The sequence below is a fragment of the Taudactylus pleione genome, unplaced genomic scaffold (assembly GCF_031769625.1).
Source record: "Taudactylus pleione unplaced genomic scaffold, aTauple2 ptg000012l, whole genome shotgun sequence".
Classification (NCBI taxonomy): Eukaryota; Metazoa; Chordata; class Amphibia; order Anura; family Myobatrachidae; genus Taudactylus; species Taudactylus pleione.
This window is the reverse complement of record NW_028284415.1, coordinates 18,493,355-18,517,110: the sequence shown is the minus strand read 5'-3', so window position 1 is coordinate 18,517,110 and position 23,756 is coordinate 18,493,355. Positions and strand designations below refer to the sequence as shown.

The following is a 23,756-nucleotide window of genomic DNA, read 5'->3' as shown; positions in this document are numbered from 1 at the left end:
AGAAGTAGGAATTCCATTTCGTCACAGTTATGCATCAATATAACCTACATAAATTGTCACAACAATATCATATATAAACTGTATGTAAGAAAACTAACACTAAAAAGACATTTCATAAGGAAATCAGATGCAACTGTCAAGAATTGGGAGGAGAACAGAACTAAAGAGGCTTCCACCTCAGGTCTTAAACCTAAGAGCACCTTTTATCCTCTGGTCCGTATTTAGAATTATTTTCATAGATGGTAAAAAAGGGAAATTGATGCCATATACACTCATTTAAATACTAAACAAAAACATTTTACAAAAAAAAAAAAAAAATCTGAGGCCTTAAAAAATCTGGCTTCCAATAAGGATATAATAATTAAAAATGCGGATAAGGGTGGAGGTATTATAGTTATGGACAGGGACTATATAGATCGGCTGGGTAGAGCTAGCTCCCAGTTGACCATTAGGGTTTTTTCTAGTGAAGATCTGCAAAACAAATGTCTGTATGCAATTTGTTGATGTCAAATTATGATATATTGAGAATCCCATCCCTGGCTGTCAGAATTATGGATTCAAAATTTTACTATGTCCTGCAAAGTTTATTACATACAGAACCTCTATATTCCTTTCTATATAAATTACTAGCAGTGCTAGAAAGTTTTGAGTACTAATGGTAATCTGACACACAGCGATGGAATGTTTTGTTTACATATGTAAATGATGTACCAGGTGGCGATTGGCTGCTGGCCGTCATATACAGTAGTTATGTCAGAACGTCAGTCAGGCCAGCCCTCTGACGAAGTGGAATATGAAATGCGTTAGAGCGTGGCCTGACTGACGCATTGTCCACATCCCCTGGCATCGTCCTCGTGACGTGGAGATCCGGTGTCCCAGCGTGTCGTGGCTGGTGTTGCTGGCAGATGGCGCGGTGGAGAAAGCGGCCGAGGGTGGAGCTTTGCCAGTGTTGGGGCAGTATATATCATGTGGTATCCAGCCCACAGTGTTGTATAACTCGGTACGAGCACAATCTGTCTACATCTGGAGATGTTTTTATTTCTGTTTTATGAATAAAACTTTTCATAGAGCGGCCCCTTTTGTTCTTCCTATATCTACAGATGGTTGATGTCCCGTGAATCCTGGGTAAGAGAAGGGGAGCTGCGGTCCACCATTATCTAAGGATCTGAATGGCCTATTCTTCAAACGATAAATGGCCGGTAACCATGCAGAAACGCTCATTTCTGCATATTTAGGTTACCGGGCCATTCATCATCAGGGGTCCCAAATGGACCAACTGATATTCAGCAAACTCCGAAAACAAAGTTTTCAGAGTTTGCTTGCGAGAACTTGTTCTCGGATTCCCGCTCCTTCCTATGGGAAGTAGTTCCGGGGATGCGAAGAGGGATCCGAGCGGATACCTCCGCCGCCTTCTCACTGCTTCCCCGGCAGCTTTGCGTGTGAAGCCGAACCGACGGGGGAGAGGTAAGTAACATAGCTACTTCTGTAGCTGCGCTACTAACCGCGGGGACAGCTGCTTTTTGGAACAGCTGTCCCCGCCACGGAGCAATGATGAATTGCTCCTGTGTAAAGTTTCCCCCGCTGCATGTTGGATACATAAGCATCCCTCGCAGTGAGATGATTACTTAACAGGCCCCTGAGTGCTTAACTCCCATGAGTGCATAGGATATGTTTTTGCTGGACCATTTAGTATTTTAAAAGGAACAGCGGATGTGATAGCACACTGGTGTATGTGTATTGTGTATATGTGGCAACATTTTATTAATAAAAATTAAACATTGACCATAAGAAGGACACAGTTCGGCTGATTAGGTGACAGACACCTGACTATGCCACTGAGTGTTTTTATGGCTACATACCTGGTTTAGTTTAGAGGTACCTGGGCAAGATGTAATTTAACAAGGATGAGTGCTGGCTTCTACCTATTGCAGTATATATATATATTTATATATATATAATTATATATAATATCTTTACCGCTTGTAATAAAATATTATATATATATATATTTTATTACAAGCGGTAAAGATTTGCATGCACCTCAGAATTATCAGACATGCTATTGGATAGCTGCCTCAAAACAAAAGATTCCTCCTAACTCGGAACGTGCGTCTGCAGAAGACCTTTGCTAAAGGAATGTACCTTATACACACCGAAATCTTCCTTCCCTTGACACCTTGAAGAATATCTTCCACTAATGTTCTTTTTTTTCAGAACCCTATTTGTTTCTTGAGACAAGTCCTCACTCAGCAGATCGTCAACGCCATCTAATGCCCCCTCTCTCAGCCCTAGTGTTTTCGTCGGCTCTTTTCTGTCCCTGTCAGGATGCCATCAATACAGCTTGCAGGGTGCTGCTTGTTGTGACAGCGGATCCGTGTCTGATAGTAGAAATTCCTGACACTGGACATTCACAGTCAGCGACCCTATAGAATGTTTGTAGAACTTTAGGCATCAAACTGTATCTTTGAAAACAATTCTTTCAATGGCCTTTTGGTACATCACTTTGATTTCCCCTGCAATTGTATGGGGGATTGGAGAGTGAGGCAGTGCATGTTAAATGTAATGAAAAATAAAGGTTCACATTGCTGATAAATTGGATTCTTTCCAGCCATACTGGCGGGTTTATAAGTAATCCTAATGTCATACAGGTGCATTGTCTTTATTTTAGCATTATGAAGTGTAGTGAGCTGTTGTATTTTCCCATGTGTATCAGGCCGCTTTCTCAGTACTCATGTGACAGGAACTTGGCGCTTACACTGCCTATTACATGCAGTCAAATAGAATATATAGGTGCAGAGTAACTAACGCTAGTATCACATGGACACATTTCACACCCACCCAAAAGTCTTTGTTTAAAAAAACACCCTCTTAACGTTCACTAAGCAGGCGGTGGAAGAGGGCACTAAACAAGTATCAATATCAATTCTGTATGCAACAGCTGGGTTCCCAGTGATAATAGGTGGCTACCTAAAAAGGGAATGGGATTGTAAAGCCGGCGGCTGTTTAGCCGACGGTTCAGATCCCTACAACATGAGGCTGAAAGGAGGAAATCCTGACAGCGGAGGTAAGTAACGCTAACCCTCCCCCTCTAACCCTCCTCTAGGGGTGACTAACCTCCCCCGCTAGTGGCTAACTCTAACCTCCCTCCAGGGGTGCCTAAACCTAACCCCCCCCCTCCCCTCACCCTAAACCTAACTCTCCCGGGGGGGTGCCTAACCTCCCCCCCGGGGTGCCTAACCTCCCCTTCCCCTAGCTTTACCCTAACCCTCCCAGGGGGTTGCCTAACCCTAAGTCCCACCGGGAGCCCCCTAACCTAACCCTCCCCCACCCTGCGGCTAAGAGGACAGGCTCCCTGACTTACCTCATTCGGTGCTGGGTCGTCCTGGATTCCGGCGTCGGGATTATAACAGTCGGTATCTCGATGCCTGTCAATAATCCCTAGCCGGCATTCTGGTGTCGGAATTGTGACCGGCAGTGTTGCGGCCGCCAGTCACTTAACTACATCCCCCTAAAAAGGGTCTAGGTGCAGCTACAGGGTGTAAAGTGCAAACAAACACAAAATATTGCATTCTAGTGATCAGCCTGTCTTTTTTTTATGCAGTATATATGCAATACTTGGGCCCTATCAGCTTGTGCGACATTACATACAGTTTTCAGTATTGTCTCTTAGAACTGCACTATACTAGATATTAACAGTCTTTATCACTTACACCTTTCCCTTTATCTTCCTAACAGGAATCTTTTTTTTTTTTTTTTCTTAAGATGCTTCTCAGCCTAAACTAGTATTAGTGTTTATCTCTGTAGCAAACTATTTTCTAGGATTGATTTTAACAGATGAAATGATGCAACTGATTGATCTACACTGTGTATCATATTCTAGATATAAACGTTGACAAGTTGCCAATCTACTTCAACAGCAGATTCAGTGGCAAAAACTGCAGTGTACAGTAGAGTGCAACAGAAACAGAAATATATAAACAATTAGTAGTACCAGTAAAAGCGCTACACCCAACGTTCACCGATTGTCCGAGGTATTAATAAATGTTTCTCCAAATACACTTCCCAGAGTCACTGGTGTTGCTAGGTATTCTCCAAATCGACCAATGTTGTGTGGTCACAAAGAATTATGAAAGACAAAAGGTGAGAATACAGCGCCTCACAGTGCAATAATATCAAAATTATTGAGAGATAGGATGTTAATTAATATGCGTACCATAATGGTTATATGCTTATTTATATAACCAATCTGTCCTTAGAGTATCTGTCTTTTTCCTTACGGTACTGAAATTAGGAACGAGGTTTCTTGTGCCGTTCGTCCACCTTACTTAAGGTGTCACTCATTGGTTCATAATAGAAACATGTAAAGAGAGAACATAAACTCCCATGATCATAAAGCATCTATTACATACACCACACAAAAAAAGGAAAAAAAAAATCACCATTACAATGTAAAATGTTTGGTAATAGCTTACCTGAAATCGCCTGGTTGGAGGGAGTACCTCTGTCACCACGTCCTCTACGCGTTTCGCCACTCATGCTTGTTTGGCCAGACTTCATCAGGAAGACCTCCTCCTGAGATCCAGGCACAAAAGGTACAGCACTCTAATAAATAAGTGTATATAAACCACCATTAATACATACAGGCAGTAGTGCCAGTCGATGTTTTGGTATATATATAAAAAAAGTCCTCAGGATAATAATACAGCAAAATAAAAAAACCTTCATCCACAAATAGGTGCTACGTACCCCACTCTAAATATAAGATAGCAACCCAGTGAGTGACCACTGGGACCACAAGGCGCTCAGAAATTACATCAAACAGTCTCGCAGCAACACCAACTGTGGCAGGCGCGCTGTCGCCTGGCAACCACTTACACAGCCGTGGTGCTTGATGCCTGCGCCCTGGCAGCACAAATACCCCATTTAATGCCAATGTTTCAAGGGTACTGTTTGTAGTATGTTGCATAAGAAGTACCAGGTATTAAAGGAGTTTTGCATTTTTTAAATCCTCTTCGTGCCGCTGTCTGATTTCATAAGTTTATTAGTGTATTATATGTTTAAGAAGGTAGTTTACTTAAACAAATAGAAACATTGTTTAACATTGATGTTCCAGAACCAATGTTTAGGACTTAACAATGTTTTGTATCAAATGTTAAAAACATTGGTACTTCCAATGTTTTCTTTCAATGTCCCATCCCTACTAAAAACCACTAACGGACAAATAAAACCCTAGTTGTTAGTGTCCACACACAGTGGCAATTCTAGGGGCGAGCAAGCAGGGCTATTGCCCTCGGCAATGCGACCTTAGGGCACGGCCACAGTCTCCCTGTTAGTGCCGTCTAGACGGAACACACCCACTCTTGCCCGTCCCGGCGCCACCGTCTGAGCCATCAATCTGGTGGCGCCATGATAACTACTGCCTCCTTCCAACTGTGTCTCAGACCCTCCCATTGTCTCCCAGAATGCCTGTGCAGCGCACCACGTGATGTCATCGTGGCCATGCCTTGCATTCTGGGACGCAGGGGATAGAACTGAAGACCAGGACATGGAGCAGCCTGCAGGACCAGGACACGGAGGAGCAGTCTTTGCCTGGAGGGACACAAAGCAGGTGAGTCGCTGGGGGAACAGGGGGATTAGGAGGTGGTGAGTTACTGGGGGGGAGGATTAGCAGGCAGTGAAATGCTGAGGAGGGGGGGGGCATTACATGTGTGTGGCATATTGTATTATAAAGGGCATTACATGTGAGTGGCACAATGTATTATAAAGGGCATTACTGTGTGTGGCATAATGTATTATAAAGGGCATTACATGTGTGTGGCATACCGTATTATAAAGGGAATTACTGCATTTCTCACAATGTATTAGAAAGGGCATTACTGTGTATGGCATAATGTAATATAAAGGATGATGAATTGGGGGTGATTCGCAATGACACGCCCCCTCCCCGGTCAGCCCGGCACCCATTCCAGAAGTGCAGAGGAACACCATCTGTAAAAACTTTTTTGGGGGGATGGGGGGGTGTAGGCGTGTCAAAGATACCCATTTAAGATACAGCGAAGGTCATTTACGACGTGGAAAACTGACAAATTGCAGCACAAAATAAGATTTGATCCCACTATGTTCTTGGATTTGCACAAGCATGGTTACACATGGTTGGATTTAGGACCACATGGGGCTGAAAACAATCAAGTGCCTATTGTGGAGAAATCAGTGTCAAGTGCCTGAAGCCAGGACATGACGACTTACTGAGCTTCACTGTCAGTTGCGAATTGCCTTCCACCCAGGTGCTTCTTCAATGGTCTATAGAGATGGAAATCACTCGTGCCAGGTCAGGGCTGCAGGGAGTGAGGTCCAGTACCTCCCAACGGTAGTACCGTAACAACTCATGCTGTTATCAAAGGTAGTGCACCAAACCCAGACCTGTATCCACGCGTGACCTTTTCAACTTACACCAAGTCAAGTTGGTGATGAATTTCAGCTGCAGATGTGCCCTTTAGATGCAGAAGTCTGGTCACACTGATCACCTCAGTATTTGACCATGTTTCCGCCAGCCCAGCCATCTTACGCCTGATGTTGGGACAGTATGACTGTATGGCTGGCTAATGGCCGTGAGGGGAAGCAGTGGTCTACCTGCTCTGGCCTGGCGGGAAATTAGAATGAAATAGAGAAGATTACACACATGAGAGGTCTTGTTACCTTACTTATTGAACCCACCCTCGCTTATGGTAATATGGAATTAGTCTTACATTAGCTTAAAGAGTACATGTCACATAACCATAATAGAGGCCACCATATGCTGTCTGACAAATTAATATTCATATCTTTGCAACATATCTGTGTAAGCAATGGGGCATGAGTCACAACATGGCAGGATGTACTGTGCGCAGGTGACTATACACTTAATTGTTTGAGGCCAAGACCCAGGGGTTTATTGCTGATAGCATTTGTGCAGGGGCGTATGGAGGGCGGTTCCAGTGGAGCGCAAGCTCCACGCGCCGAAAGTGTCTGGAGGTGCTGCCCGCTGTGTACCCGGCAGCTGTCTAAGCTGACAGCCTGCCGGGCAGAGGCGGACTGGGCCGGGGGGCAGGGTGCCATGTGCCCCCCGGGCTGCGGGCAGTCTGTCTCTCTGTGACACAGCTGCATGGCGCGTGTAGCGCTGACCGGACGGAGTTCGGTCAGCACTACACAGTGACTGACAAACACACAGCCGGCAGCGCCGGCAGCTGTGTGTTTGTTTTAATTAGCAGCCAATGAGAGTATGTCAGACTCTCATTGACTGCTGCTGCGCCCACTGCCAGAGCCGCTCCATCTTCCGGCTCTCACAGTGGGTAATGGGAGAGACGTCATGACGTCTCTCCCATAATGCAGAGCGGGCCGGCCCGGGAGGACAGATGGAGGAGCGGATGGCGACGCCGGGAGCGGACATTCAGGTAAGTGTTTTGTCTGGGGGCGGCACTACTGGTGGCACTACAAGGGAGAGACCACTACTAGTGGCACTACAATGGGGAGACCACCACTGGCGGCCATGCAAGGGGGGAGACTACTACTGGGGGCCCTACAAGGTGGGGGACTACTACGAGAGGCACTACAAGGGGGGGGGACTACAACTGGGGGGACTGCTACTGGGGGCACTACAAGGGGGGGACTACTACTGGAGGCCCTACAAGGGGGGAGACCACTACTGGGAGCCCTACAAGGGGGGTTGAACACTACTGGGGGCCCTACAAGGGGGTAGACCACTACTGCGGACCCTACAAGGGGGGAGACCACTACTGCATGCACTACAAGGGGGGACCACTACTGGGGGGCACTTCAAGGGGGGGACATCAACTGTGGGGACTACTACTGGCGGCACTACAAGGGGGGGACTACTACTGGGGGCACTACAAGGGGGGACTACTACTTGGGGCACTACAAGGGGAGGGGACTACTACTAGGGGCACTACAAGGGGAGGGGACTACTACTAGGGGCACTACAAGGGGAGGGGACTACTACTAGGGTAACTACAAGAGGAGGAGACTACTACTAGGGGCACTGCATGGGGGGGAGGGGACTACCACTGGGGGCACTGCATGGGGGGGAAGGGACTACCACTGGGGGCACTTCATCGGTGGACTACTACTGGGGGCTCTATATAAAGGGAAATACTGGGGGTGCTGAATGGGGGGGGACTACAACTGGGGACACTATTTAATGGGCACTGAATAAGGGTTACCACTATTGGGGGCACTGCATGAGGGGTGGTTGCCACTGGGGGCACGATATGGGGCACTGCATAGGGGGTACCACTACTGGTGGCTCTATATAAGGGACTTACTACTGGGGGCACTACTGGAGGCCTGCATAAGGGGGTCCTCTCCTGGGGCACAGGGGGCACTGCATATGGGCACCACAACAGGGGGCTGCCCCATATCTTCCTCCCTGGAACACTTGAGGGGGGAGGGGGGGCACCGTAGCACGCACATGCTCTGGGCACCCTGGCTACATGCTACTCCTCTGCATTTGTGCAAATATGTTGTGAGTCATCTTTTACCATTACATTTCTGTCATTGATCTTTCATACTTTTATATATATAAGTAAAAGAAATTTGCTTATTTGATTGTTTGTTGGCAACTTTCTGCCACAGCTTTCATTGTAAAGCTGCCAAATCTTACATAGTTATTTAGTATAGAAAAAGTAAGTTATTAGACCACATAGCGACGTGACAAATCTTCTATATAAAATTCATTGGTCTGTTTGTTTCTGTCTGTCCGATTATACATTCGGACACCCCTGCATCGATTGGGATGAAACCAATGCAGGGTGGTCCATTTGGATACTGGCCAGGTTTTAGAGAGGGTTAGGGTCCCGGTTGGACCTCCCGTTGGTGTACCCTGGGCAGAACTTAGACCTGGGGAGCCTGTTCTTAGCCTTCCACTGGATGGATTTGAACGACATCACATAATAAAACTTAATAACAGGCAACGCCCGGTACTTTAGCTTCAACATTACCAATGGTGTCACTGATATATATATATATATATATATATATATATAATTATGCAGTGACACCATTAGTAATGTTTGTATTTTATAATTACACAATTCTGAAATGAATAATGGTGTTGACTAGGAGACTGTAATCACTTGAAGCTTTAGGCTGAGATCACCTGCCTTAAGGTGCCCATCCACTAGCAGCCATGAAAACGACTGCACGATTACGGCATTGTAATCGTGCAGTCGTTTGTCAGTCTGTGATGAGCCTGCACTGAACAAGCAGTCGTTCAGTGCAGGCTCATCATTCATCTGGAAACATGCTCAACCTGACAATATCAGCAGGTTGTCCAGCATGTTTGCACGATGATAGATGTCTAAACGACCAGCGGGCACACACATTGCTAGTCGTTTAAGACATCTTTAGAAAACGATTTGAAAACGATTTATTAATGATGGAACAATATCATTATCGTTTAATCGCTCACATAAATCGTCTAGTGGATGGGCACCTTTACTCAATCACAGGCACAAAGCTATGCAAATGTTGTTAAGTAAATTCTCGCAACACAGACTTTGATTAACATTCTTCAATGGGGTTATTTGCGCTTTAAATTTGCCCCCCCCCCCTCTAACAATGTATCATATTGCATTCTGTTGCAGTCATTGATTGAATTGGAACTCTTGGCTGTGGTAGTGTTTGATGGCAGTATGATTAACATGCTTATCTCTGTCCTTGTCTTTCCCCAGCCTGTAACTGTAACCTGCATGCCCGCCGCTGCCGTTTCAACATGGAACTGTTCAAGCTGTCAGGCCGGCGAAGTGGAGGGGTCTGCTTGAACTGCCGCCATAACACAGCTGGCCGACATTGCCATTACTGCAAGGAAGGTTACTACCGGGACATGACCAAGCCTATTACTCACAGAAAAGCATGCAAAGGTGAGGGATGCCTATCCCATATCCATGTTAGTATTAAATAGGTGTTTAAATCACTTCTAGAATCTCAGCTAGGATGCCATACTGACATCTCTCATAGTGCGCAATACTAGGCTGCATATTTGTGTAAATGTATACTCTGTATTATAATATATAATGTTTCTTCTATAGACTTCCATGACAGTGGTGATGCTCAGTGCAGAATATTTTGCTAAATCTGTGATATATATAACATATATATATATATATATCACAGATTTTTATATATATATATATATATATATATATCACACACACATAGTGAAGGTCACTTTATTGATTCAATACAGTAAAGTGAGATAAACTTTTATATAAATATGGCAGCTAGGAAATGTCATAATAGATAACTGCCATATTGAATCTTGCTCTAATTCTACCTTTTTATTAATGTTTTTAAAAAGTAATCCGCACCCTCAGAGGAGGCATAGAGGTGCCCATTTTCTACGCTGTAGGTACTCCTGATTAAATTGAGCAGTAGGCAGTAGCCATCCTCTCCCGGTCCCGTTCTTGCTGCTTTTGTTGCTCTAATATAACTAAGGTGCTTCCAAGCTTTCCTCCTGAACTTACCTAGTGCATCAATTTATATTTCTATTCTACAAACAGTGGCTATAATAAATGATCCAGTGACAACGGAGGTTGCTTTTGTTCCATTTTGGATCTGTAGTGGGCTCCCAGTCAGTGATGCTCAGAAAATAAATATCAGTATCTGTCTGTAGAGCGAGAGTTTGGGCTCTGCAATGTACTGATGATCTTTAGTCCATAAAGGAATAATCTGCAAATCATTAAAACTGACTTAGCAACTGTGAATTCTGCAAAGTGGCAAGTAGATATTGTCCCTCTGCTGCTGTGGAGGTTGGCAGGGCACCTTGTAACTTGTATTGTAGGTCCACATCACCTGGAGTGCCATAGGCTGTCTATATTCAACCCTGAAACTTTTAGATCTATTTGCCAACAAAAAAAGTTAACCCTTTTCTCTTGGCAGACCGTTCTACAATACTTCTTCTGCTGAAAGCCAGATTGTTAAATTCCAGTGACAGAAAAAGAGGTTAATATTTCCTTTATGCGTCCCAACCACCCCCCTTTAAGCTCTGAACAGGTGTGCATACCAGGGGACAGTGGGCTGTATTGAACAGGTTAAGCAGATCTGGGGAGGGAGAGCGATGTGAGAGAAGGGGGGAGAGGGTGAACATTTTGGTACAAAGGCTAGCAGATTTGACAAATGGTCCCAGACATATTTTTTGGGCAGATTGGAGGGAGAGAGTCCTAGTGACAGGAGAGAAGGTGGAGGGAAAGGGATAGGTTAATCCATTTGCAAACACATCAGAGAGAGAGAAGAAGCAGACATGTGAGTATGTGGCTGCAGGTGTTGTCAGCTGTTCCCACAATCACAGGCTTCATTAAGTCTCATCCAGCCCTGCAAGTGAAATACTGAAACACATAGCATGTTAGGTAGCATCAACCATTTCAAGGCATTTTTATAAATGTGAAGGTTTACTCATAAGGAAGGCAATACCAATTATGAATTATTAGTGTCTCTAAGAGGAAGGCAGCACCAGTCATTTATTACCACTTACACTGAGGATGGCAGCGTCACTCATTTATTATGTGTCAATCAGAGCCAGTCATTTATTACCAGTGTTACACAGAGGAAATCAGCATCAGTCATTAATTACCAGTGTCAGTCAGAGCCAGTCTTTTATTATTAGCGTCACTCAGAGGCAGGCAGTGCCTTACTGACAGTGAGAGTCATTTATTACCACTGTTAGTCAGGTGAATGCATCGCCCGTCATTTATTACCACTGTCAGTAAGGGCAAGGCATCGCCCGTCATTTATTACCACTGTCAGTAAGGGGAAGGCATCGCCCGTCATTTATTACCACTGTTAGTAAAGGAAAGAAAGTGCCCGTCATTTATTACCACTGTCAGTAAGGGCAAGGCATCGTCCGTCATTTATTACCACTGTCAGTAAGGGGAAGGCATCGCCCGTCATTTATTACCACTGTCAGTAAGGGGAAGAAAGTGCCCGTCATTTTTACCACTGTCAGTAAGGGGGAGGCATCGCCTGTCATTTATTACCACTGTCAGTAAGGGGAAGAAAGTGCCTGTCATTTATTACCACTGTCAGTAAGGGCAAGGCATCGCCCGTCATTTATTACCACTGTTAGTAAGGGGAAGGCATCGCCCGTCATTTATTACCACTGTCAGTAAGGGGAAGAAAGTGCCCGTCATTTATTACCACTGTCAGTAAGGGGAAGGCATTGCCCATCATTTATAACCACTGTCAGTAAGGGGAAGGCATCGCCCATCATTTATTACCACTGTCAGTAAGGGGAAGGCATCGTCCATCATTTATTACCACTGTCAGTAAGGGGAAGAAAGTTCCCGTCATTTATTACCACTGTCAGTAAGGGGAAGAAAGTGCCCGTCATTTATTACCACTGTCAGTAAGGGGAAGAAAGTTCCCGTCATTTATTACCACTGTCAGTAAGGGGAAGAAAGTGCCCGTCATTTATTACCACTGTCAGTAAGGGGAAGAAAGTTCCCGTCATTTATTACCACTGTCAGTAAGGGGAAGGCATCGCCCATCATTTATTACCACTGTCAGTAAGGGGAAGGCATCGTCCATCATTTATTACCACTGTCAGTAAGGGGAAGAAAGTTCCCGTCATTTATTACCACTGTCAGTAAGGGGAAGAAAGTGCCCGTCATTTATTACCACTGTCAGTAAGGGGAAGAAAGTTCCCGTCATTTATTACCACTGTCAGTAAGGGGAAGAAAGTGCCCGTCATTTATTACCACTGTCAGTAAGGGCAAGGCATCGCCCGTCATTTATTACCACTGTCAGTAAGTGGAAGGCATCGCCCGTCATTTATTACCACTGTCAGTAAGGGGAAGAAAGTGCCCGTCATTTATTACCACTGTCAGTAAGGGGAAGGCATCTCCTTTCGTTTGTAACCACTGTCAGTAGGGGGAAGGCATCGCCCATCATTTATTACCACTGTCAGTAAGGGAAAGAAAGTGCCTGTAATTTATTACCAGTGTTACACAGAGGAAATCAGCATCAGTCATTAATTACCAGTGTCAGTCAGAGCCAGTCTTTTATTATTAGCGTCACTGAGAGGCAGGCAGTGCCAGCGATCTATTGCCACTATTACACAGAGGAAGGCAGTGTCAATCATTTATTACCACAGTCAGTCAGGGGAAGACATCGCCCATCATTTATTACAACTGTCAGTGAGGGGAAGACATCGCCCATCATTTATTACCACTGTCAGTAAGGGGAAGAAAGTGCCCGTAATTTATTACCACTGTCAGTAAGGGGAAGGCATCGCCCATCATTTATTACCACTGTCAGTAAGGGGAAGAAAGTGCCCGTCATTTATTACCACTGTCAGTAAGGGGAAGGCATCGCCCGTCATTTATTACCACTGTCAGTAAGGGGAAGAAAGTGCCCGTAATTTATTACCACTGTCAGTAAGGGGAAGGCATCGCCCATCATTTATTACCACTGTCAGTAAGGGGAAGAAAGTGCCCGTCATTTATTACCACTGTCAGTAAGGGGAAGGCATCGCCTGTCATTTATTACCGCTGTCAGTAAGGGGAAAAAAGTGCCCGTCATTTATTACTACTGTCAGTAAGGGGAAGGCATCGTCCATTATTTATTACCACTGTCAGTAAGGGGAAGAAAGTTCCCGTCATTTATTACCACTGTCAGTAAGGGGAAGAAAGTGCCCGTCATTTATTACCACTGTCAGTAAGGGGAACAAAGTTCCCGTCATTTATTACCACTGTCAGTAAGTGGAAGAAAGTGCCTGTCATTTATTACCACTGTCAGTAAGGGGAAGAAAGTTCCCGTCATTTATTACCACTGTCCGTAAGGGGAAGAAAGTTCCCGTCATTTATTACCACTGTCCGTAAGGGGAAGAAAGTGCCCGTCATTTATTACCACTGTCAGTAAGGGGAAGAAAGTGCCCGTCATTTATTACCACTGTCAGTAAGGGGAAGAAAGTTCCCGTCATTTATTACCACTGTCAGTAAGGGGAAGAAAGTGCCCGTCATTTATTACCACTATCAGTAAGGGGAAGAAAGTGCCCGTCATTTATTACCACTGTCAGTAAGGGGAAGAAAGTTCCCGTCATTTATTACCACTGTCAGTAAGGGGAAGAAAGTGCCCGTCATTTATTACCACTGTCAGTAAGGGGAAGAAAGTTCCCGTCATTTATTACCACTGTCAGTAAGGGGAAGGCATCGTCCATCATTTATTACCACTGTCAGTAAGGGGAAGAAAGTTCCCATCATTTATTACCACTGTCAGTAAGGGGAAGAAAGTGCCCGTCATTTATTACCACTGTCAGTAAGGGGAAGAAAGTTCCCGTCATTTATTACCACTGTCAGTAAGGGGAAGAAAGTTCCCGTCATTTATTACCACTGTCAGTAAGGGGAAGAAAGTGCCCGTCATTTATTACCACTGTCAGTAAGGGGAAGAAAGTGCCCGTCATTTATTACCACTGTCAGTAAGGGGAAGAAAGTTCCCGTCATTTATTACCACTGTCAGTAAGGGGAAGAAAGTGCCCGTCATTTATTACCACTGTCAGTAAGGGGAACAAAGTTCCCGTCATTTATTACCACTGTCAGTAAGCGGAAGAAAGTGCCCGTCATTTGTTACCACTGTCAGTAAGGGGAAGAAAGTGCCCGTCATTTATTACCACTGTCAGTAAGGGGAAGAAAGTGCCCGTCTTTTATTACCACTATCAGTAAGAGGAAGAAAGTGCCCGCCATTTATTACCACTGTCAGTAAGGGGAAGGCATCGCCCGTCTTTTATTACCACTGTCAGTAAGGGGAAGAAAGTGCCTGTCATTTATTACCAATGTCAGTAAGGGGAAGGCATCACCCGTCATTTATTACCAGTCAGTAAGGGGAAGAAAGTGTCAGTCATGTATTACCACTGTCAGTAAGGGGAAGGCATCGCCCGTCATTACCACTGTCAGTAAGGGGAATGCATCGCCCGTCATTTATTACTACTGTCAGTGGTAATAAATGACGGGCACTTTTTACCCCTTACTGTCAGTAAGGGGAAGAACGTGTCAGTCATTTATTACCACTGTCAGTAAGGGGAAGAAAGTGACCGTCATTTTTTACCACTGTCAGTAAGGGGAAGGCATCGCCCGTCATTTATTACCACTGTCAGTAAGGGGAAGAAAGTGCCTGTCATTTATTACCACTGTCAGTAAGGGGAAGAAAGTGCCCGTCATTTATTACCACTGTCAGTAAGGGGAACAAAGTTCCTGTCATTTATTACCACTGTCAGTAAGCGGAAGAAAGTGCCTGTCATTTATTACCACTGTCAGTAAGGGGAAGAAAGTGTCAGTCATTTATTATCACTGTTAGTCACTTATTACTAGTGTTACACTGAGGAAATCAGCGTCAGTCATTAATTATCAGTGTATCAGCGTCAGTCATTAATTATCAGTGTCAGTGAGAGCCAATAATTTATTATTGGTGTCACTCAGAGGAAGGCACTGTCAGTCATTTATTAGTGTCACCCAGAGGAAGGCACTGTCAGTCATTTATTAGTGTCCCTCAGAGGAAGGCATTGTCAGTTATCTTTCTACTTCAGGGTCCATAGGGTATCCACAGGATACCTTGGGGTATAGGTGTGACGTCAGTCGCAGGGCACCAAAGAGTTAAGCTTTCAGCCTCCCAGGATGCACTAGGTCCCCCTCCTATACCCCGCCCCCGGGCCAAGGCACCTCAGTTTAGTTTGGTGCCCGGCCGGAGTCGGGTGCACCTGTTGGAGTGGGGACTAGAAGAGCCCCTGAAGCTTATTCTTCATGCAGCTGTGGCTGCACATCTGGATGAACAGCATGGACAGTCAGTCCTGACGTCCATGCTGTCTTCCCTACACCCCGCCGGTACCAGAACGCCGGTACTGATCCGGGGATGCTGGTGGGCGTCTGGGGTCACAGCTAGCGGTGACCCCAGATGCTCCGGACCATGGCCGGATTCAAGGGGGACAGAGGTAAGCAGCGGGGTCCCGCGGTGGGTCCCCGCTGATCACATGGTCCTAAGTCCCCAGGCAGGGGGCTCCCTGGGGACTGGCTGCAGCGTGGAGCCAGGCGACCAACCTGCGCTTCCACTACCCCCTGGGACAGCGGACCGCAGCAGAGCGGTAGCGCTGCGGCGTCCCAGGGGTTAAATGCATGCCAGGGGAGCGCGCCTTCCCTGTCTCACAGCCGGCGCCTCCCCCGCTGCACACAGCCCTCTCTGCATGCTGCCGACTGGTCCTGTGGCAGCGCTCCTCCCCCAGGCCAGCCTCCTCTCTGCTCCTCGGCGGCCATCTTCTCCAGAACGCATGGTGAACGCTGCTGGAAGCGCTGGACGGAAGCATCGTGGTCTGGGTCCCCCCGCATACCTCTCCTCCGCTGTGGTCAGGTCTGTGTATGCAGCGCTGTGTCCTACCAGGCCCTGTGTCTGTGTAGTTGAGTGATCAGCGCTGTTAGTGCAGGAATTGTTATTTCTCTGCATTGTATGTGACTGTGCTAGCGCTGCTGCCTGTAATCTTTTCTTCTCTAAACTGTCAGCTTTATTACTGTCCCTGTTCTTTCTGCTAAAGCCCTTGCGGTGCGGTGCTGCAGGGTGGTCTCTCGCCTATTTAATACTTAATTGGTGAGAGAGGTCACATACGTGGTGCCATCATGTCTGAAAGTGATTTTCCCCTCCGGCTACAGTGTACCACGTGCAAAGTACCGTTAGCGGAGGGGGAGGGTAGCGCGGAGGGCCTTTGCCGGCAGTGTTTGTCCATGGCGCGGCCTATTACGGTTACAGCACCGGTACAGGAGCCGCCCTGGGCTTGTTTCGCTCAGGCGTTAACAGCTTTAGTGGGCCAGTTAGCTCCGCAGCCCGCGTTTACTCCGATGGGTTTGTCCCAGCAGTCTGTGGTGTCGTCACCCATGCAGGGGTTCCCACGACAATTGGTGGTACCCCACAGTCTCCCTATTTCCCCGCTCCCGGGTTCTCAGGAGCCAGCGTGGGTTAACTCCCTGACAAGTTCTGTACAGCACTTGTCGGATGTGTTGCAAGGGGAGTCTGTGATGCGGTCTCATAAAAGGCCGGTGGCGTCTCTGTCCGCTCCTTATGAGGATGACGAAGGGACGTCTGATGATGGGGAGATTCTAGATCCTTACGATCAGGAACCTCTCCATACTAAGGACGCTGATGCTAAGTCCAAAGTATATATTCCTGGACTTATTCGGGCGGTCCGCACAGCCTTGGTGATTGAGGACGAAGTTCCCCCAGCGGCTAAATCTAAGTATGCCTTTTTCAAAGATGTGAAGGGCGATGCCACAGTCTTTCCTCTTTCGGGTCAGTTGGTGGACCATTTAGAGGAGGCGTGGAAACAACCTGGCAAAAGATACCAGCCGCAGAGACGCCTGGCGGTGGCTTATCCGTTCGCGGATAATTATTTTGCTAAGTGGGAATCCCCTCCACAGGTGGATTCTCACGTGACCCGTCTTGTCCGTAGTGCCACATTGCCGATGCCATCCATGTCCTCCCTTAAGGATGCTACGGACCGCAAGGTAGAAATCTGCCTGAAGTCCGCTTATTCCCTTGCAGGGGGGGCAGCACGGCCGGCTATGGCCATTTGCTGGGTTGCCAGAGCGATGGAGCGCTGGGCGGATTCATTAGAGGCTTCTTTTGAATCCGACTGTCCGGCCGATCAACGAGGCGGCTCTAGACATTAGTACTCTGGTGTCTAGAATTTCTTCAGCAGCGGTAGCTGCTCGTCGCACCTTGTGGCTGCGATCCTGGAAGGCGGACGCAGATTCCAAGAAAGGTCTGGAAGCGTTGCCGTTTACCGGAGAAGTTCTCTTCGGTCCGGATCTGGATAAGATTGTGGCCACGCTGGCGGCAGCCAAATCTGCCTGTCTCCCGTCGGCCGCTGCTCCTTCTGGTTCGGGACCATCGTCCTTTCGGTCATCTAGGGCCCAGGGCAGGCCCAAACCACAGTCGTTTCCTCGACAGGCTGGCCCTAAGAAATCGGTCAAGCCCCGGAAGCAGGCATGGAGTACCAGACGTCCGGCCCCCAAGCCAGATGACAAGCCTGCGGCCTGACGGTCCGGGCCTCCCTTTGGGGGATCCCAGGGTGGGAGGCCGCCTGCTACAGTTCGCCCAGTGTTGGTCGACCACTACGACAGACACTTGGGTTCTGGAGGTGGTTTCCCACGGATACGCCCTCTCCTTCCGGCACAGACCCCCGGCTCGCTTCTTCACCACGGGTCTCCCATCAGACCGGAACAAGGCTACGGAGCTGCGGAAGGTATTGCACACTATGCTCCAGGCTGGAGTTATAGTGGCGGTTCCATTCTCCCAGAGGGGCCAGGGTTTCTATTCAAATCTATTTTTGGTACAGAAACCCAATGGGTCATATCGTCCGATACTCAACCTCAAAGCACTCAACAAGTCTTTGCGGGTCCCGAAGTTTCGGATGGAGACCCTACGGTCCATCATTCTGGCGCTGGAACCTGGGGACTACTTGGTGTCATTGGACATACAGGACGCTTACCTGCATGTCCCTATTCTTTGGCGCCATCAACAGTTCCTCAGGTTTGCAATCAGCAGCGACCACTTCCAGTTTCGGGCGTTACCTTTTGGCCTGGCAACAGCACCACGTGTTTTCACCAAGGTGATGGCGGTCATGGCGGCTTCTCTGCGGCTGCAGGGAGTCCGCATGTTGCCGTATTTGGACGACCTGTTATTGGTGGCAGGATCTCCAGAGCTCCTGTTACGCCACTTGGACCTGACCATTGCACTGCTGCAACGGCACGGCTGGCTAATCAACTGGCAGAAGTCCACTCTAATCCCGTCTCGGAGGATTCTGCATCTTGGAGCCTTATTGGACTCGGGACAGCAAAGGATCTTCGTGACGGAGGACAAGATCTCTGCTTTACAGTCAAGGGTGCGCAGTTGTCTGCACAGCCGCCGGGTGTCCTTACACTCGGCGATGAGGTTACTGGGCTCCATGGTGTCGGTGTTCGACATGGTGGAATACGCCCAGTTTCACTCCAGACCTCTGCAGCACCTGATCCTGTCCAAGTGGAACGGGCTGACTCAGTCTCTGAAGTCCAAGACGATTGTGCTCACCCAGGAGGTTCGCCTGTCCCTTACGTGGTGGTTACAGACGACCCACCTCAACAAGGGACGTCCGTTCTGGGTTCCAAATTGGGTCCTGTTGACAACGGACGCCAGTCTTCGGGGCTGGGGAGCAGTTTCGGGTCCACACTTGTTCCAGGGCAGGTGGACGCCGACAGAAGCGGAGCTTCCAATAAATATCTTGGAACTCCGTGCGGTCTTCAATGCTCTCCAGCAGGCACAGCGGTTTCTCCAGGGTCGCCCGGTGCAGGTCCAGTCGGACAACGCTACCACCGTGGCCTACATAAACAGGCAAGGAGGAACTCGCAGTCGGGCGGCTCTCGTAGAGGTCTCTCGGATCCTGGTTTGGGCGGAGCGCAATCTTCCGGCCATATCAGCGGTCTTCATCCCGGGAGTGCTCAATTGGGAGGCGGACTTTCTAAGTCGCCAGGACGTTCATCCGGGGGAATGGTCCCTGCACCCGGACGTTTTTCAACTACTGGTGGACAGGTGGGGTCTTCCAGAAATCGACCTCATGGCGTCCCGGCACAACAACAAGTTACCGGTGTACGGGTCTCGCACAAGAGACGAAGGGGCGTCTCTGGTGGATGCTCTGTCCGTCCGGTGGACGTTCCGGTTCGCATACCTGTTCCCTCCGGTCTCCCTTCTTCCACGGGTAATCCGGAAATTCAAACAGGAAGGAGGGACGCTCCTGTTGATAGCTCCCGCATGGCCCAGACGGCACTGGTTCTCAGACCTTCAGGGTCTGTCCGTGGACATTCCTCTGCGGTTGCCGCTACGACCGGACCTTCTGTCTCAGGGTCCTTGCCTTCACCCGGACCTGACTCGGCTGTCTTTGACGGCGTGGCTGTTGAGACGGCCATGCTGAGGTCCCGGGGGTTTTCCAGCTCTGTGGTGCGTACCATGTTACGAGCTCGGAAACCGTCTTCCGCGAGGATATACCATCGCGTGTGGCATACGTTCTTCCAGTGGTGTCGACCGAGAGGTTATGCACCGCGGGAGTTTCGTCTGTCTCGGATTCTCGCCTTCCTGCAAGCGGGACTAGATCATGGGCTTCGCCTTGCTTCTTTGAAGGTACAGGTTTCGGCCCTATCTGTCTGGTTTCACCGTAGGATTGCTACAATCCCGGATGTGCGCACCTTTATGCAGGGTGTTCTCCGCATTCAGCCGCCCTTTGTTCCACCTGTGGCGCCTTGGGATTTGGCTGTGGTCCTGAGGGCTCTCCAAGGACCGCCGTTTGAACCACTGGGCTCAGTGGATCTTAAATGGCTAACAGCTAAGACTGTTTTCCTTCTGGCCATTGCTTCGGCCAGACGTGTTTCTGAGTTAGGGGCTCTTTCTTGTAGACCCCCTTTCTTGGTTTTTTATGGGAACAGGGCAGTGCTCCGCACTCGGCCCGAGTTTCTTCCCAAAGTTATTTCCCAGTTTCATATTAACGAGGAAATAGTTGTTCCGGCCTTTAACTCACCGGGTCTTTCCGTGGGTGAGGCCTCTTTGGATGTTGTGCGGGCCTTAAGGACTTATGTTGACCGCACTTCTTCGTTTAGGAAGTCGGACGCTTTGTTTGTCCTCTTTGGCTTCCGTAAAAAGGGTTGGCCTGCTTCAAAGCAAACTTTGGCAGCCTGGATCCGTATGGCTATTTCTGAAGCTTATCTTCATGAAGGCCTACCGGTCCCTCCTTCTCTGAAGGCTCATTCCACTAGGTCTGTGGGTCCTTCGTGGGCAGCTCGACGTGGTGCCTCGGCAGTTCAGATCTGCAAGGCTGCTACGTGGTCTTCTGTCCATACCTTCGTGAGGTATTACAGGTTTGACACCTTCGCCTCTCAGGATGCTTCCTTCGGGCGGCGGATTCTCCTTTCTGCACAGGAGCGTCCCCACCCTTAAAGGATACTGCTTTGGGACATCCCCAAGGTATCCTGTGGATACCCTATGGACCCTGAAGTAGAAAATATGAGATATGGTAAGAACTTACCCTTGTTATCTCTATTTCTACGAAGTCCATAGGGTTCCACAGGACTCCCGCCCTGTCGCACCTGTGCTGCAGATGGGCTTTGCTCTGGTCACCGGTTTTCCGTCTCCCTCTGGTGAGAATGTGATTCTTGTATGTGTCCAGATCTTTGTTCTCTCTCTTCCTTCTCCTCCTCCGGCCTATGGCTTGGTAACTAACTGAGGTGCCTTGGCCCGGGGGCGGGGTATAGGAGGGGGACCTAGTGCATCCTGGGAGGCTGAAAGCTTAACTCTTTGGTGCCCTGCGACTGACGTCACACCTATACCCCAAGGTATCCTGTGGAACCCTATGGACTTCGTAGAAATAGAGATAACAAGGGTAAGTTCTTACCATATCTCATATTATTGCCAGTATTACGCTCAAGAATGTAGTGTCAGTCATTTATTACAACTGTTAGTCAGTGGATGGCAAAGCTAGTCACTTGTTACCAGTGTTACACTGAGGAAATCAGTGTCAGTCATTAATTACCAGTGTCAGTCAGGGGAAGGCAGCGTCAGTCACTTATTATCAGTGACATTCTAAAGAAGAACAGAGCAAGTCATTAATCACCAGTGTCACTCAGAGGAAGGCACTGCCAGTCATTTATTATTAGTGTCACTCAGAGGAAGGCACTGCCAGTCATTTATTATTAGTGTCACTCAGAGGAAGGCACTGCCAGTCATTAATCACCAGTGTCACTCAGAGGAAGGCACTGCCAGTCATTTATTATTAGTGTCACTCAGAGGAAGGCACTGCCAGTCATTTATTATTAGTGTCACTCAGAGGAAGGCACTGCCAGTCATTTATTATTAGTGTAATTCAGAGGAAGGCACTGCCAGTCATTTATTATTAGTGTCACTCAGAGGAAGGCACTGCCAGTCATTTATTATTAGTGTCACTCAGAGGAAGGCACTGCCAGTCATTAATCACCAGTGTCACTCAGAGGAAGGCACTGCCAGTCATTTATTATTAGTGTCACTCAGAGGAAGGCACTGCCAGTCATTTATTATTAGTGTCACTCAGAGGAAGGCACTGCCAGTCATTTATCATTAGTGTAATTCAGAGGAAGGCACTGCCAGTCATTTATTATTAGTGTCACTCAGAGGAAGGCACTGCCAGTCATTTATTATTAGTGTCACTCAGAGGAAGGCACTGCCAGTCATTTATTATTTGTATCACTCAGAGGAAGGCACTGCCAGTCATTTATTATTAGTGTAATTCAGAGGAAGGCACTGCCAGTCATTTATTATTAGTGTCACTCAGAGGAAGGCACTGCCAGTCATTTATTATTAGTGTCACTCCGAGGAAGGCACTGCCAGTCATTTATTATTAGTGTCACTCAGAGGAAGGCACTGCCAGTCATTTATTATTTGTATCACTCAGAGGAAGGCACTGCCAGTCATTTATTATTAGTGTAATTCAGAGGAAGGCACTGCCAGTCATTTATTATTAGTGTCACTCAGAGGAAGGCACTGCCAGTCATTTATTATTAGTGTCACTCAGAGGAAGGCACTGCCAGTCATTTATTATTTGTATCACTCAGAGGAAGGCACTGCCAGTCATTTATTATTAGTGTCACTCAGAGGAAGGCACTGCCAGTCATTTATTATTAGTGTAATTCAGAGGAAGGCACTGCCAGTCATTTATTATTAGTGTCACTCAGAGGAAGGCACTGCCAGTCATTTATTATTAGTGTCACTCAGAGGAAGGCACTGCCAGTCATTTATTATTAGTGTCACTCAGAGGAAGGCACTGCCAGTCATTTATTATTTGTATCACTCAGAGGAAGGCACTGCCAGTCATTTATTATTAGTGTAATTCAGAGGAAGGCACTGCCAGTCATTTATTATTAGTGTCACTCAGAGGAAGGCACTGCCAGTCATTTATTATTAGTGTCACTCAGAGGAAGGCACTGCCAGTCATTTATTATTAGTGTAATTCAGAGGAAGGCACTGCCAGTCATTTATTATTAGTGTCACTCAGAGGAAGGCACTGCCAGTCATTTATTATTTGTATCACTCAGAGGAAGGCACTGCCAGTCATTTATTATTAGTATCACTCTCAGGATGGTCGAGTTACTCCTTTATTACCAGTGTGATGCAGAAGAATCTGTTATCATTAAAGTCATTCAATGGAAAGGAGTACAATGGATTGCTTATTTGTTACATGAAAAAGTGCAGATGAGTTGGAGGAAAGAGTGAGACAAAAGGTAGGGAGGGCCCTGCTTCATGAAGCTTACAGCAGTGTTTCCCAACTACAGTACTCATATAATGGGTGCAGAGTGTGCGATGCACACTGGCCCCTGGGTCCAGGGGGTCCCACGCCGCACACCCTGTTTCCATAATTATACTTTCCTCTCCAGAGTTCTGACTCCCATGTCGATTGGCACTGGAAAAATGGTTGTTTTGCGCATGCGCATTAGAGAAGTCCCCGGCACAAAGCCAGAGTCTGTTCCGCTACCAGAGAGGAGGGGACCCACACAGAGCCTGCACACGAGCCGTCTCCTCTCTTAAACAGCCTCTGAGTCCTCATAAACCCTAACAGTACATGTTTTACAGATCTCCCCAGTATTTTCAATTGAAATAATTAGCACCAACTGTGGATCTTTTAAAATGTGTCAGCCAGTAATTAATACACCTGTGCACCCACTAGAAGATATGGAAAACAT

The 23,756-nt window shown here is 47.5% G+C and overlaps 1 protein-coding gene across 3 annotated transcripts in view; it reads left to right on the top strand.

Annotated features, from left to right (window-relative positions):
* NTN1 (netrin 1) overlaps positions 1–23,756 on the top strand; it is a 154,078-nt gene that overhangs the window by 51,694 nt on the left and 78,628 nt on the right. For all 3 annotated transcript variants that reach the window (XM_088468785.1, XM_088468792.1, XM_088468801.1), the window contains exon 3: positions 9,726–9,914. In XM_088468785.1, the coding sequence (XP_088324911.1) occupies positions 9,726–9,914 (189 nt within the window). The remainder of the gene's footprint in view (positions 1–9,725; positions 9,915–23,756) is intronic.